Source organism: Rhipicephalus microplus, chromosome 10, assembly GCF_043290135.1.
Source record: "Rhipicephalus microplus isolate Deutch F79 chromosome 10, USDA_Rmic, whole genome shotgun sequence".
NCBI lineage: Eukaryota > Metazoa > Arthropoda > Arachnida > Ixodida > Ixodidae > Rhipicephalus > Rhipicephalus microplus.
The window spans coordinates 27,013,972-27,026,237 of NC_134709.1; the positions used below are offsets into that span (position 1 = coordinate 27,013,972).

Here is a 12,266-nt window from a genome sequence, read left to right on the forward strand (position 1 = left end):
AAGTCAGCTCGTGAGCAAGAGCGTAGCCAGAAATTTCGTTCGGGGGTGGTAGTTCACCTATACTTTATGGACGCCGGTGCGTACGGTTTTGTGTTTGCGTGTATACGCGCAAGCAAAAATGAAATATTTCTAGGGGGAGGGGGGGTGTACGTGAAACCCTCCTCCAGTGGGTATACGCTTCTGTGTTCGAGGGCATAAGCTATTTTGACTGTAATTTTCTTGGCGTTTGATGAAAGGTTTTCTCGCTGCCTTGTGTACAGTGCGTGAACGATGGACGCAGCAGGGCACGCGGCGACTTGACCTCGAGCTTCTGGAGCGATGAGTGGCGGCGCGTCCAGTCCACCTGCGTCCTCTTCTTCGTCGGCCGCCAGGAGGCCCAAGTGCGCGCGCTGTCGCAACCACGGCGTCATTTCGTGGCTCAAGGGCCACAAGCGACAGTGCCGGTTCAAGGACTGCGCATGCGCAAAGTGCAACCTCATCGCCGAGAGACAGCGCATCATGGCCGCACAGGCAAGCTCACCCACCCCCTGCACTCCTGTCGAATCACGGTGAAGAAGAAGACGTGACATCTGTCAGAAAATCAGCCTTATGTTTATTAGAGAGTTTTAGTACTGCGGAATGGTGCTACTTACGCATCACGCAAGCGCCTTGCGTTACGTGGCGTCGTTTGCCACTAATAGGCTTTTAGTACGGCGCAGTACCCGCGTACGTAACGAGCGTGAAGCGTGTTGCGCCATCTGGTAGATCCAAATAGAAGCACGTGTCGTTGACAGCCAATGTAAGCCAATCCAAGTGTTAAAGCCAGATTATGGCCATATTTTAAGCCACAGAGCCGATCGGTGCTTGCCTTTGATGCCGCCATTTTGCAAAACAGTCTCGCCCTGTCGCGAACTTGTTCGAGAGCGGCGCGATCACCTCAGACGTACGCACGCACGCATCTCATGCGTGCGTAAGTAGCGGCTGCATACGTAATGCGATACGTGAGCGTTGCGGTCTGTGCATTACGCAGAACGTGGCGTCCTTACGTACGCAACGCCGCCACGTACGCAGCGTACGCAGTACTAGAACTCTCTATTAATTGACGGAATTTAACGCCCCAAAACCACAATGTGATTATGAGAGACGCCGTAGTGGAGGGCTCTGAAAATTTCGACCACGTGGGGTTCGTTGACGTGCACTTAAATATAAGCACACGGGCCTCAAGGATTTCTGCCTGCATCGAAAATGCAGCTTCCGCAGCGGGAATTCGGCTGCGCAAACGAGCGAGCCAGCAGCCCAGCTTTATTGTTGTTTTTCTCCGATAATGGCTCATGCACAATTTAGGGAATTCACCGAGTAGCGAGTGAATTTTTCCGATATTTTTTGTGGTGTATAATTCGCAGAAGTTACTGTTAAATAATATAATGATTATATTTGTATCAATTATTGATAATAAAACAGGTAGAATTTAGCTAGATAGCCTTTTGGTATCGGTGATGAATGCATTGATTGGCGACGTGAACATTCTTGTAGCTGTGCCGCAGAGGTGCAGCCGCATAAGAAAAAAAAAAAGCCGCTTCAGATACTTCTAGGCCCAGCTTTCGAAGATGTTGTCGTACTGTCATTACCCGCCATGGTGATCATGATGCTCGAAAGCTGACCGGGTGTTTGCGACTGGTTAAACTAGGTGCCTTTCGTCTTTCTACTGTTTTCTTTCTTGCTTAACTATTTTAGCACCATCTTTTCATACTTTGCTTGTCAACTGTGTGATAGTCTGCATGTCCACTTAATCAACGGGATCGGCGTACCACCAACTGTGAGCGATATCAGGAGAATTTGATATCAATATCACTTTCTCTATCTCCACCAGCTCAATATTACCGGCTGTCTTACCACTTAAACCACGACATCTTTCATACGTCTCATCTAAGAGTATCGAAAGAGTGACGAAAGAGACATCCACGCAGTCCCACGTGTGGTGGTTCTCGGTTGAATCTGGGGAAACGAATATAAGGAAAGAAGTTATCTCTTCTGCAATCAAGATAACATTCATTATTCTAACATTGAGCAAGATTTTATAAGACCCCTCAAATATTGGCCAATCCTCCACATTGGGCATGAGCCACAAGAAAAGGTCAACAACAACAGGAAAGCATTGGTCATTTCTTTGTCCTATAACCAGTTCTCAACATCGAGGAAAAGAATACCACTAATAAAACAGACTAATTATGTTCAAAGGCCCAAAACTACGACATAATTACGAGATGCACCGCAGTGAAGGGTTCCAGAACTTTTGTACACCTGGGGTTCTTTAGCGTGCACCTAAATCAAAGTACACAGGCCTGATGCATTCTCGCCTGCTTCGAAAAATGCAGCCCCCCACGGCCAGAATTCAGTACCGCGACTTGGGGGTTCACAGTGAAGCACCTTGACCACTAGACCGCCGTGGCAATTGCTCCCTGGAGCTGGCGAATCGTGTAGCAAATGTCGTCACTTCTTGTCTTATTTGACGCCAACGGGGCTGGAAGTGAATTATCGCGCGATACTATTCAATAACTCTAAATGTTTACTGGGCCTTACACACCTAAGGTGAACAACTAATTAGCCCCGCCGTGGTGGTCTAGTGGCTAAGGTACTCGGCTGCTGACCCGCAGGTCGCGGGTTCGATTCCCGGCTGCGGCGGCTGCATTTCCGATGGAGGCGGAAATGTTGTAGGCCCGTGTACTCAGATTTGGGTGCACGTTAAAGAACCCCAGGTGGTCAAAATTTCCGGAGTCCTCCACTACGGCGTCTCTCATAATCAAACGGTGGTTTTGGGACGTTGAACCCCACAAATCAATCAATCATGAACAACTAATTAGTATTGAAGCCGCTAAAAACTAGAGCGCTTAGTTTACTTCACGAGTGAAAACGATACGTGGCGTCTAATCGTGGTATAGTTAGCCACAATAGCAATTTTCCAAAATATTTGATAAGCGCCACTTTCTATGGGGTCTTGACTACTGAGAAGGCGTTCACCTTAGATGTGGACAACCCTTTACATTGGACCACATCGTCCCCTGGGCGCAGGTGGCTCTGAAGCGTCAGCAGGCCGCCGAAGACGCCATCGCCATGGGTCTGCGTGCCGTGGCCACTGGTCGTTCACTACCCTTCTTGCCCCCGGGTCCCATCTTCGGACTGCCCTTGGCCGCCAAAGCCATGGCGCAGGCCAGGGGCTCCGGGGCCCGAGCCAAAGAAGCGGCCGCTAAGAGGGCGGCCCGCGAAGCCGCCAGAGCTCTGCAGCAACAACAGCAGAGGCAACACAGGCAACAAGACCAGGCGCAACAGCGTAGAGACGACGAGGAAGACCGCTCGTCCTCGCCCCCAGTGTCGCCGGGACAAGCTCCTGCGCGACCACTATCTCAGCCGGCTGCCACTGTGGCGCCACCGTCGGCCCAACCCTCGCTACGGCCTGAAGCGGAGGACGTACAAGCAGGTCAGAGACACGGCCGTTGATGTCCAGTTCTGAGTCCCTTTGTAATCGTACTGAGCGTTGCCTTGGGAACACAGTACGGGGCAGCAAACACGACGTGCACCTGGTGAACCCGAAAACATATTCAGTGCAAATAAGGAGGTATCATAGACGACACTACAAGCGCATCGCGGTGTCTCCTATCTTTAGTCATTTTCTACCGGCACTGAATATGTGTTCGAGTTTCGTTTACCAACACGCCAACAAATGGCACTACGGAAATTATTTCCCTTTTCTTCTCTCCTATGTTATTTTTTTTGTCAGGAGCCCATTTCTATTTGGTTATCGTACGTCTGTCTTATTTTTATTTTATGCATTACATGCAGTATAGAATATCCATACAGGGTAGCAAACGGGATGTTTCTGTTCGGGTCAACCTTTCAAAAATTTCCCCCTTTGTATCTTTCATTAACTTTCAACCCACCTGAAATATTATTCGGTGGCGATTATATATACACAAAATCTTTGTTGAGGATATCTCAGAGTGGGCGGGAATGCAACGGCGTGGTTTCTATCCCGCTAAAAAAAGAAAATATGACGAGAAAACAGGACAATGATTTGATCTGGATGTCAGTTTCATAAGAGACTGCGAAAAGCATGTGCGATATGAAGTCGGTTTTCATATACGTTGCGTTGACACGACAAGTGACGAATCTGCGTCGACTAGAACACTCGGCGTGCGATGTTCCATCGCCTTGTCACTGAATTTGTGTGTGACGAAAGTCATTATTAACTGTATTTATGAGGAAATAATCGTACTCAACACATTCACGGAGCTGACATCTTACCATTCAATAGCGATATCCGAAAGAACTTGTCAAAGAAAGATTGTCATTTAAACTTCAGCGAAGTGAATCCAGGCTGGATCCCAGCCCCAGCAGAGGCATACGCCTTGAGACCGTGAGCTCGGCCTGCTTTCTCCGCTCTATAATGAAAATTTTTTTTCATATGATCATAAAAACTAAGCAAGAAATAACCAACACAATTCGTAAATATATGCCTAGGGGGGGGGGGGGTTCTTCAAGTCGGAAGAGGGTATTATATATCCGGATCAATCGCACGAGCGCGAGGATACTGCAAAGGTAGAACTGTGCTTGTTGTTGTATTGGACATTGATAGTCTCGCAAGCCAACGCACGTGACCGTAATATGTGGGTTGTATAAGCTGTCATGCACCATTAAAAAGGTAAAACAAAAAAGCTAATCTTTGCGGATATGGCCAACTAGTCAGCACTTGCCATTGAAACGAATGAGGAAGGGCTAGCAAGAGCAGTGGCGCCATGTTGATAGTGCAAAATGACAGGCCTGAATGCCCATGCTAACAGTATTTCTAATTAAGTGATTACTTGCAAAACCTAAATGGTTTCGTATGGTAGTAGGCTAAATTATACAGATGAGTTTAAGCATCCCAATTACAGAGGTTTGTGTGATGCGAACGCAACAGATTTATGGCTGCCCGCTTCATCGATAGAAGAGGGCGTCGCAGCGGTGTATTTTACTTTACAGTCAGTTGACTGTCCCGGACCATTGGTACAGAGTGTACGTGTCGGTGCAAAACGCGAAACAAACTGCTGCGAAAATTGTTTAGGTGACAGTGTATCATGTGAAACTGTTCCTTATTGTCTACGAAACCGTGGTCTCATTGGACACAGTCCGGCAGCCACACACAGAAATATACTCTCTACTCACACAAAGTACCAGACCCTTCGTACGAAACTGCCATATAGTCCCAAAAGCTGCGTGCCTTCGGGTCATCGGTTGCGAGCAGTTGAGAATGTCTATACGCCTGGGTGTGTCTATCCTCTTTTTAACGTTTCTCCTCGCTCTCGCCATCTATTTCACTATTCTCTCTCTCAATCTCCCTCCGGAAGGGAACCCATTAAGGGACGCCGCTGTTTGCGCTGCTTTCAGCCGCCATGTTTGAGCGCCGCAAACACTGCCAGGGTGGTCTCGTCTCGCTTCGGTCGGTAGTCGGTCTAGAACGTCGGCGTGTATATCCATGCCCCTGAGCTCGTATGCGCACGCGCAAGCAAGCAAGCGGATCGCCTGTGCTGCTGCTTCGTCTCGCTCCTCTCGCTCGCCTGCCGCCGACTATCGCGCGCACACACAGAGACACGAGCTACTTCTTGCGCTAAAGCCCCTCCACCCCCTTGACGCGAACCGAAAGCCTGCCGCAGCCGCAAAAGAAGCGTGTACAGACGAGGCTTAGCGTGTGTATACGTCGTGCGGGATATACTCGAGCCAGGCAGCCCTCCGGGGTTCGGCTTTCGCGGGGCGCCTCTCTTCGCTCATTCGCTTACTTCGCGCCAGACGGCGCTCGATTCGCGAGTCGGTTCCGGTGTTACCTGAAACGCCCTTTCTTTCGACACTTGGGTGCGGACTGCTCCGCCGATAAGGCCTTTTTGTTTTCTCTCTCGGTTTAGCTTTGTTTTGTATCCCTCGACCGGACGTTGACGTCTTGTGGTCCAGCGGCGGTGGCTGACGCGGCGAGGGGAGGAGGAGGTGGTTTCGAGTGTACGAAGGAAACATATTGGAGCGCTCTTGAAGCAAATCGCCGGGTCTTCTCTTTAGAGACGGGGCATGTCAAAGGAGGCTGCCGGAGGGTCAGCGTGAATGGCAGTTCGACAGGCGCGTTTCCCTCGCAGCCGGACTGCGTGCCGGAATTTTCTGTTTGAAGAACGCGGGGTACGCTATCGGTAAGATGTGTAGCATTTCTCTTATAAAGCGTTCAAATGTTTCATGTGAAAAAGCGACAACGTCACAGGAAAAATACACAGAAATGAGAAAGTTTCCTATATTAGTGTAATGCGTGGGCGTATACGTACGCTTACGGCCGAGAAAAAAGAAAGCGAGTAAAAGACTCTCTTTTTGTCTGAGAACAACAATCGGGATTTATGTTGTCTAGATATCCTTGCATCATTGCCACACGCCTGTAAATTAGATATCACGAAGGGCATGCGCGTTATCATCATGACATAATCTTCATGATAGAAAAATGGCGGGGGCCGCGTTTTCACGAAAGGCTAAGCAAGCAATTAAGACGAAGATTATTGTTGCGGGACAACAAGATACCCTTATCACTCCATCTTTTCTTAGGTCTGCTACTGGTAGCAAAACATACTTATAAGGACAAAACCTCACCGCGCCAGACCTTACTGCACAATGAGCTAACAAACGCGTTGGTTGTTACTGTGTGGCCGTACTGAACGAACTTGCTGAATCCGTGCAACTGGCATTTGAAAACTATATATTTAGCGTGGCACGGGCATCTCGAATGCATGCACGCATGCTACCCATCAATATCCGAGACCACCGGCGCAGTACACTGATCATAGAGGTAATACCGGTGTCCTTAAAGCAGCCCGGTGGAACTGAAGACTTTCTGAATATTTTGACTAAAACAGACTCTCCGTCAACTGTATGCATATAGCTGTCGCACCTATAAAAAGGGCACTTCAGAAACGAAGTGCGAAAAAAGTAAAATAAAACTGGACCAGTCTTCTTAGCGGAAATTCTGACAATGACTGTATGCTTTGGCGCTGGCTGCCCAACTTTAATAAAGAATAACAAAGAGAGCGCGATGGAAACGGCGAAATAAAAAAAAATGTAACAAAAATCTGCGCAAGACAAAGCCTCAACTCATCTAGCGTGGGCAACTCCTTTTTTATCGGCTGCCTCTATCACGCTACAAGCGCACAGCGATCCAGCTGTCAGCGCGTATCGAGTCCCTGTCACATATACCCGAGTGTGAAGCGAAAGAAGGGGGCGAGGGTGGCTTCGATCCACCGCTTGTGGCAGGTAGTGTACGGTGGCGGTGAGGAAATGGGGGTGGGTGCGGGGGAGAGCGAGGTGTTAAAGCTGTACGGTGTTCACGTAGCAGCAAATCCAGTTATGAAGCCACAGCAAGCGGCACCTAGCGGCGGCAGATTGCGCTTGCACCAGCGCCGCCACCGCAGACATATCCTTCGTCGGTGGTGGCAACCCGACATCCATCCACGAAAAGCTGGGGTACATACAAGTGGTCGATGCTAACCGGGTTACGCGGGGGAAAAACCACTCGAAACGCCGACCGCATGCCGAGAGACGAGGCGAGACCGAGTACGGGATGTGTGGAATCGAAATGAGGCGATGGATCCGCGGATATTCAGGAGGGGACTCCCCCCCTCTACACATCGTATGCGCACCGCCGAGGTTGCCTTCGAGCGATGGAAACGCGCGAGCGCCCGAGAAGAGATGTGAGCTGCATATGTGTGACTCGCGCGTCTGTGTGTGCATTGTATAGATATACGCATATCGAACGGCGGAAAGGAGGTGAAGTGCGGCGCAAATACGCCCGAGGTGAGGAAGGCGGGGATCTATCTATCTATCTATCTATCTATCTATCTATCTATCTATCTATCTATCTATCTATCTATCTATCTATCTATCTATCTATCTATCTATCTATCTATCTATCTATCTATCTATCTATCTATCTATCTATCTATCTATCTATCTATCTATCTATCTATCTATCTATCTGTCTGTCTGTCTGTCTGTCTGTCTGTCTGTCTGTCTGTCTGTCTGTCTGTCTGTCTGTCTGTCTGTCTGTCTGTCTGTCTGTCTGTCTGTCTGTCTGTCTGTCTGTCTGTCTGTCTGTCTGTCTATCTATCTATCTATCTATCTATCTATCTATCTATCTATCTATCTATCTATCTATCTATCTATCTATCTATCTATCTATCTATCTATCTATCTATCTATCTATCTATCTATCTATCTATCTATCTATCTATCTATCTATCTATCTATCTTCAGCAGACGTTCCCACATTCGACATTGTCGACCTGCTATATGGCTTCTACCATGGATTATCTTATCGGTTACTGGGTGACGAAGCGGAAAAGCTTCGCCGCTGCTGCTCGGTGTTAGGTTTGGCCTGGAGATTCGTCTCTCAATCCCTTCGGCGCCCAGTCTGACAGACGCTGTCGAAGATTTGAGCAATTATCCAGACCAAGCAGCAAGCAAAGGCGAGTTCCCGTCCTTCAAATGCGGACCCTTTTGTCGTCCCTTCAAGCAGCAGCGTGCCTGATGACCTCGGTGATTCATCTGGCGATGGGGTTGCTGTTGTGACCGGAGCCAGAGCTGACAGGAGAGCGGCGCTCCTTTTTAATCCCCAATCACCAAGCCGACCGGCCGACTGCCTATGCTCGTCAGGCATTGTACGTACTAGCCGGAGGATGAGACGTCGTGTCGCCAAGACGCCGTTAACTGTTCGAGAGGCGCCAACAAAGACAGCAACTTCCTGTAAGAGATCGCGGCGGCCACCGCAGATCACCCCGCTAATGAAGCGAACAAATCGGCGCACCCTTTGAAGTATGCTGCCAGGATCGTGGGAACTCTCGACTAGCGGCACACACACGACGAGGAAGAGCCCTGCTGGCGCCACCACAGTGCAGTGTTCACGTGGACCGTGCATGCTCGCCCCCCTCACCTGTGTGTGTGTGATTGGTGTTCCACTCGGAGAGGAGGAGCCCAACAGGGCTTAAAACGACGCCGCAGAGTGCTGGACGTCGCTCTGAACTAGTAACGTTCAACCACCACGCTCGTGGTTTGTGAAACCACTATCCCCTCTTTCTGTAAATATGTGTAAATAGAGACATAAACCCTGTTCTGTTTTCCGTATCCTCCAGCGTCCTTCCTTCCGACCCCTTACAACTGGTGGCAGCGGTGGGATGCCATCAGCAGCGACCTTCCTTCCCGTCTTTTACATCGGCGGCAGCAGCTGAATCGCTTATGCGCAGTTGGGGTTAATCTGATGGTTGGCGTTGTCCACTGCTTTCCGTTTTTTCGCTAGCACTTTTTTTTTTCGGTGGGAGGGGGTGGTGGTGGTGGTGTTGTACTTTACTCAGGTAGCCACTTTGCAGTTATCGTAGCTATAGTAGCTGTATACTGATGTGTGGGGTGGCAGGAGCGGTGATCCGGGCGAAGGCATGGTTTTCTGCATGTTCCACAGCGATGACAGGTATATCTTTGTTATGTCGATGCGTGCATATTCGCATTGGTCCGCGATTTCACCCTGAGTCTTTGTTGCCACTGTCAGTGTTGTGTATTTTTGCACCAAGTACATTTACACTGATCCTACACGTGTGGGGGTGCTTACGCTTCTCACGAGTTCGTCTCCAACGTGATTTTTCTTTCATAAGTATCCCCACGTGTTGTCAGCTTGACCGCCGTATCTCGTAATACATAAAGAATTGGGGGGGGGGGGGTAAAACCGTGCTCGTCGAAAGGAAGTGCTGAAATTCGAAGCTGTTCCTTTATAGCAGCTTATCATATAGCGAGTTTCAGTGTCAGGTTCTGTGACTGTTTTTTAATTACGGTGCAAACGGGCGAGATTCGCTTCCTGGTTCATTTTGTTCCTGACGACCAAAGCAACGAGGCCTCGATAATTGTTTAACACGACAATTTCATTTGCTGCATTGACAGAGTATTGCTGGTTTGCTGTCGGTAAATAATAGTGTCTCTGTGCCAACGCATATAGCCTTCAGTTTCGCCGAAACCTGCTCAACATGTAAATGCACTTACAAAATGCAGACGGAAAAGTACAAGGCATGTGTTGCCCTAAATTTCTGTCCTTTTTTTGCGGCGTCAGCGCAAGCGCCCAATATACGTACAAGAGGGGGTCAAAAGTTGACGGGCCACTATATCTCATGTATTTCCATGGAAACATGGCCTGATAACTTTTGACAAGGACTGTACGGTAAAACATTTTAAAGGCGCAAAAATAACGAAAAAAAAAGCAGTATAAAACATGTTGTCGTTTCCGCTTCCTCTTTGGGCAGCGCCATCTGATGGCCTTGATAGTTCCATGCGTTACCGTAGCTCATTTTTCGTACCATTCTGAAAACTTCAGTTTCCCTTCTCTATCACGCAAGCGGATTTTCGAACTGGAAAGGCAGGAGAGGCATGTGTGTTCACACTGACCAGGTTGCCGTCAGCCTGCTCCGCCACGGGGATGGAACAATGCAGCGATCTACGGTGGACGTGTCGCCATCTTGCGGCGCTACTCAATATGGGGCACGTGAATCCACGGCAGGGCTATAGACTGCACCTGCGCGCGCTTCTTTCTTAGAAGCGAGCGCGCAGGCGCAGTCCAATCCGACCGTGGCACGTCTCGGGCCCTGATTGTCTGCGGTCAAACTGGTCAACTTTACCGTGCGGATAAAATTAGTCCGGGAGCGATTCGGGCACGCGGCCGTGAGTTATATTCCGCGTCCGCTTTCCGAATTCTCGGTTGGTGTGAAACATCCATCCAAAAGAGTAAACTGCCGTTCTCTCTTCGTATATCATTCCGATGCCTTGCTATTACGTTCATTGCGTCGCCCTAGCGGCGAAACTGTGACTATATTTTTTGAAGATGCGTAACCCAGCTGAAAGCTCTCTCTTCTCTCGGTGCAGCTGAGTCGGACAGCCCACTGTCCCCCGGTCCGTCGCTCTCCCGCATGGCGCTGCCCCCGTCGGAGCGACCACCGGCCGGGCTACTCCAGGAGGTGCTGCGCGGCTACGACGGTGGCGCCGGCGACTGGGTGCGCGCCTTCGAGCGGCTGCACCAATCAGCGCCCGGAACGCGTTCGGCGTTCCGCGCGCCCGTTGCCGCTGCGGCTGCCGCAGCGGCTGCCGCTGCCGCCCAGCTCTGGAGGCCTCCGCCGGGCTGCCTGTTGACGCCGGCCTGCCCGCTTTTCCTGCCCGCATGTCCGCCGGGCTGTCCGCAGTGTGCGCCGCTCCTGAGCCAGGCGTGGGCGCTGGGCGCCGAAGCCGGAATCAAGCACGAGTGACGGGGAAAGGCGTTGCCGCAGCGCGCTACAAACAATGTTCCCGTTGGCAAGCACACCCTCGACGGAATCGAAAGCTCTGTCGTTTGGGTACAGACATCGTGAGTTCTTCCTAGAGAACTTACAAAGTTAAGCAGCGAAGAAGAGGGAAACCAACGTTAAGGGATAGCTCCTCGGTCCACTGTCCCCGCTGGCAAGTCCCGTCAACGGAGCCGAAAGTTGTGCCGCTCAAGCCAAACTCACGCGATGGAAGTGATCCTGACCTAATCGGTCGCGTAACAAGTGACGCGATTCGGATCGCTCCGCAGGCAGCGTTCACACAAGCGGAAATTGACGCGAGAAGGGAGGTTTTCAGTATATATCCCTTAGGATCACACCTGTGGTTCGGGCTACCGTCGTAACGCGAATCGCTGTGCGCGGACCGTAGTTGGACCAAGGGAACGGGTGGCATACGGTGATACAGGACGCTATCCGCGTGCTTGAATGGCTGTTTAGTTCGCTTTACGAATGCAGAGATAGGTACAGGCCAACAAAACGAACAGGCAATGAAGTGAAATAAGGTATACACCTTCTTTTTTATGTATAAAGTGGACGGCAGGGTGACCACCACGGCAGCTCATTGGACGCGTTATCCGAAGGTTGTAAGTTCGGCTCAGTGCCGGAAGCAAGATGTTTGTGTACTTGAATTTCTTCCTACTTATGCAACAATCACCATGCTGCAGATAGACTACAAACAACGCCTCTGCCCTTTGCTTGGCTTCATTGTGTGTTTGTTTCATTAGTTTGTAAATAACAAATACGAGCCATTGATCAATTGCACTTCCATAGGTACATGCAGTGAAACTTTTTTCTAGAAGTATTCTGAAATTGTTCAGGAAAGCATAAAAAGGAAAACTAAAGTTAAAGGATTGCTCCTGACTCAGAGGGATAATGATTGTTAGGTAGTGGAGAGACCGGCAGCCC

At 49.9% G+C, this 12,266-nt stretch overlaps 1 protein-coding gene across 1 annotated transcript; it reads left to right on the top strand.

The window, feature by feature from the left end:
* Nucleotides 1-296: 296 nt before the first annotated feature.
* On the top strand, nt 297-11,306 carry LOC119181807 (uncharacterized). Its single transcript, XM_037433050.2, has 3 exons — nt 297-510; nt 3,049-3,454; nt 10,930-11,306. Exons 1-3 carry the CDS (start codon nt 319-321, stop codon nt 11,304-11,306), a joined length of 975 nt encoding a protein of 324 aa, XP_037288947.2. The 5' UTR covers nt 297-318.
* Nucleotides 11,307-12,266: the final 960 nt, after the last annotated feature.

What these genes read in the sequence shown, in the direction of transcription:
- LOC119181807 (XM_037433050.2), top strand. Translation starts at nt 319, where the DNA reads ATGAGTGGCGGCGCGTCCAGTCCACCTGCGTCCTCTTCTTCGTCGGCC. An exon ending in AGCGCATCATGGCCGCACAG is followed by an intron (nt 511 to 3,048) that starts GCAAGCTCACCC and finishes CCCTGGGCGCAG; the next exon opens with GTGGCTCTGAAGCGTCAGCA. An exon ending in AGCGGAGGACGTACAAGCAG is followed by an intron (nt 3,455 to 10,929) that starts GTCAGAGACACG and finishes CTCTCGGTGCAG; the next exon opens with CTGAGTCGGACAGCCCACTG.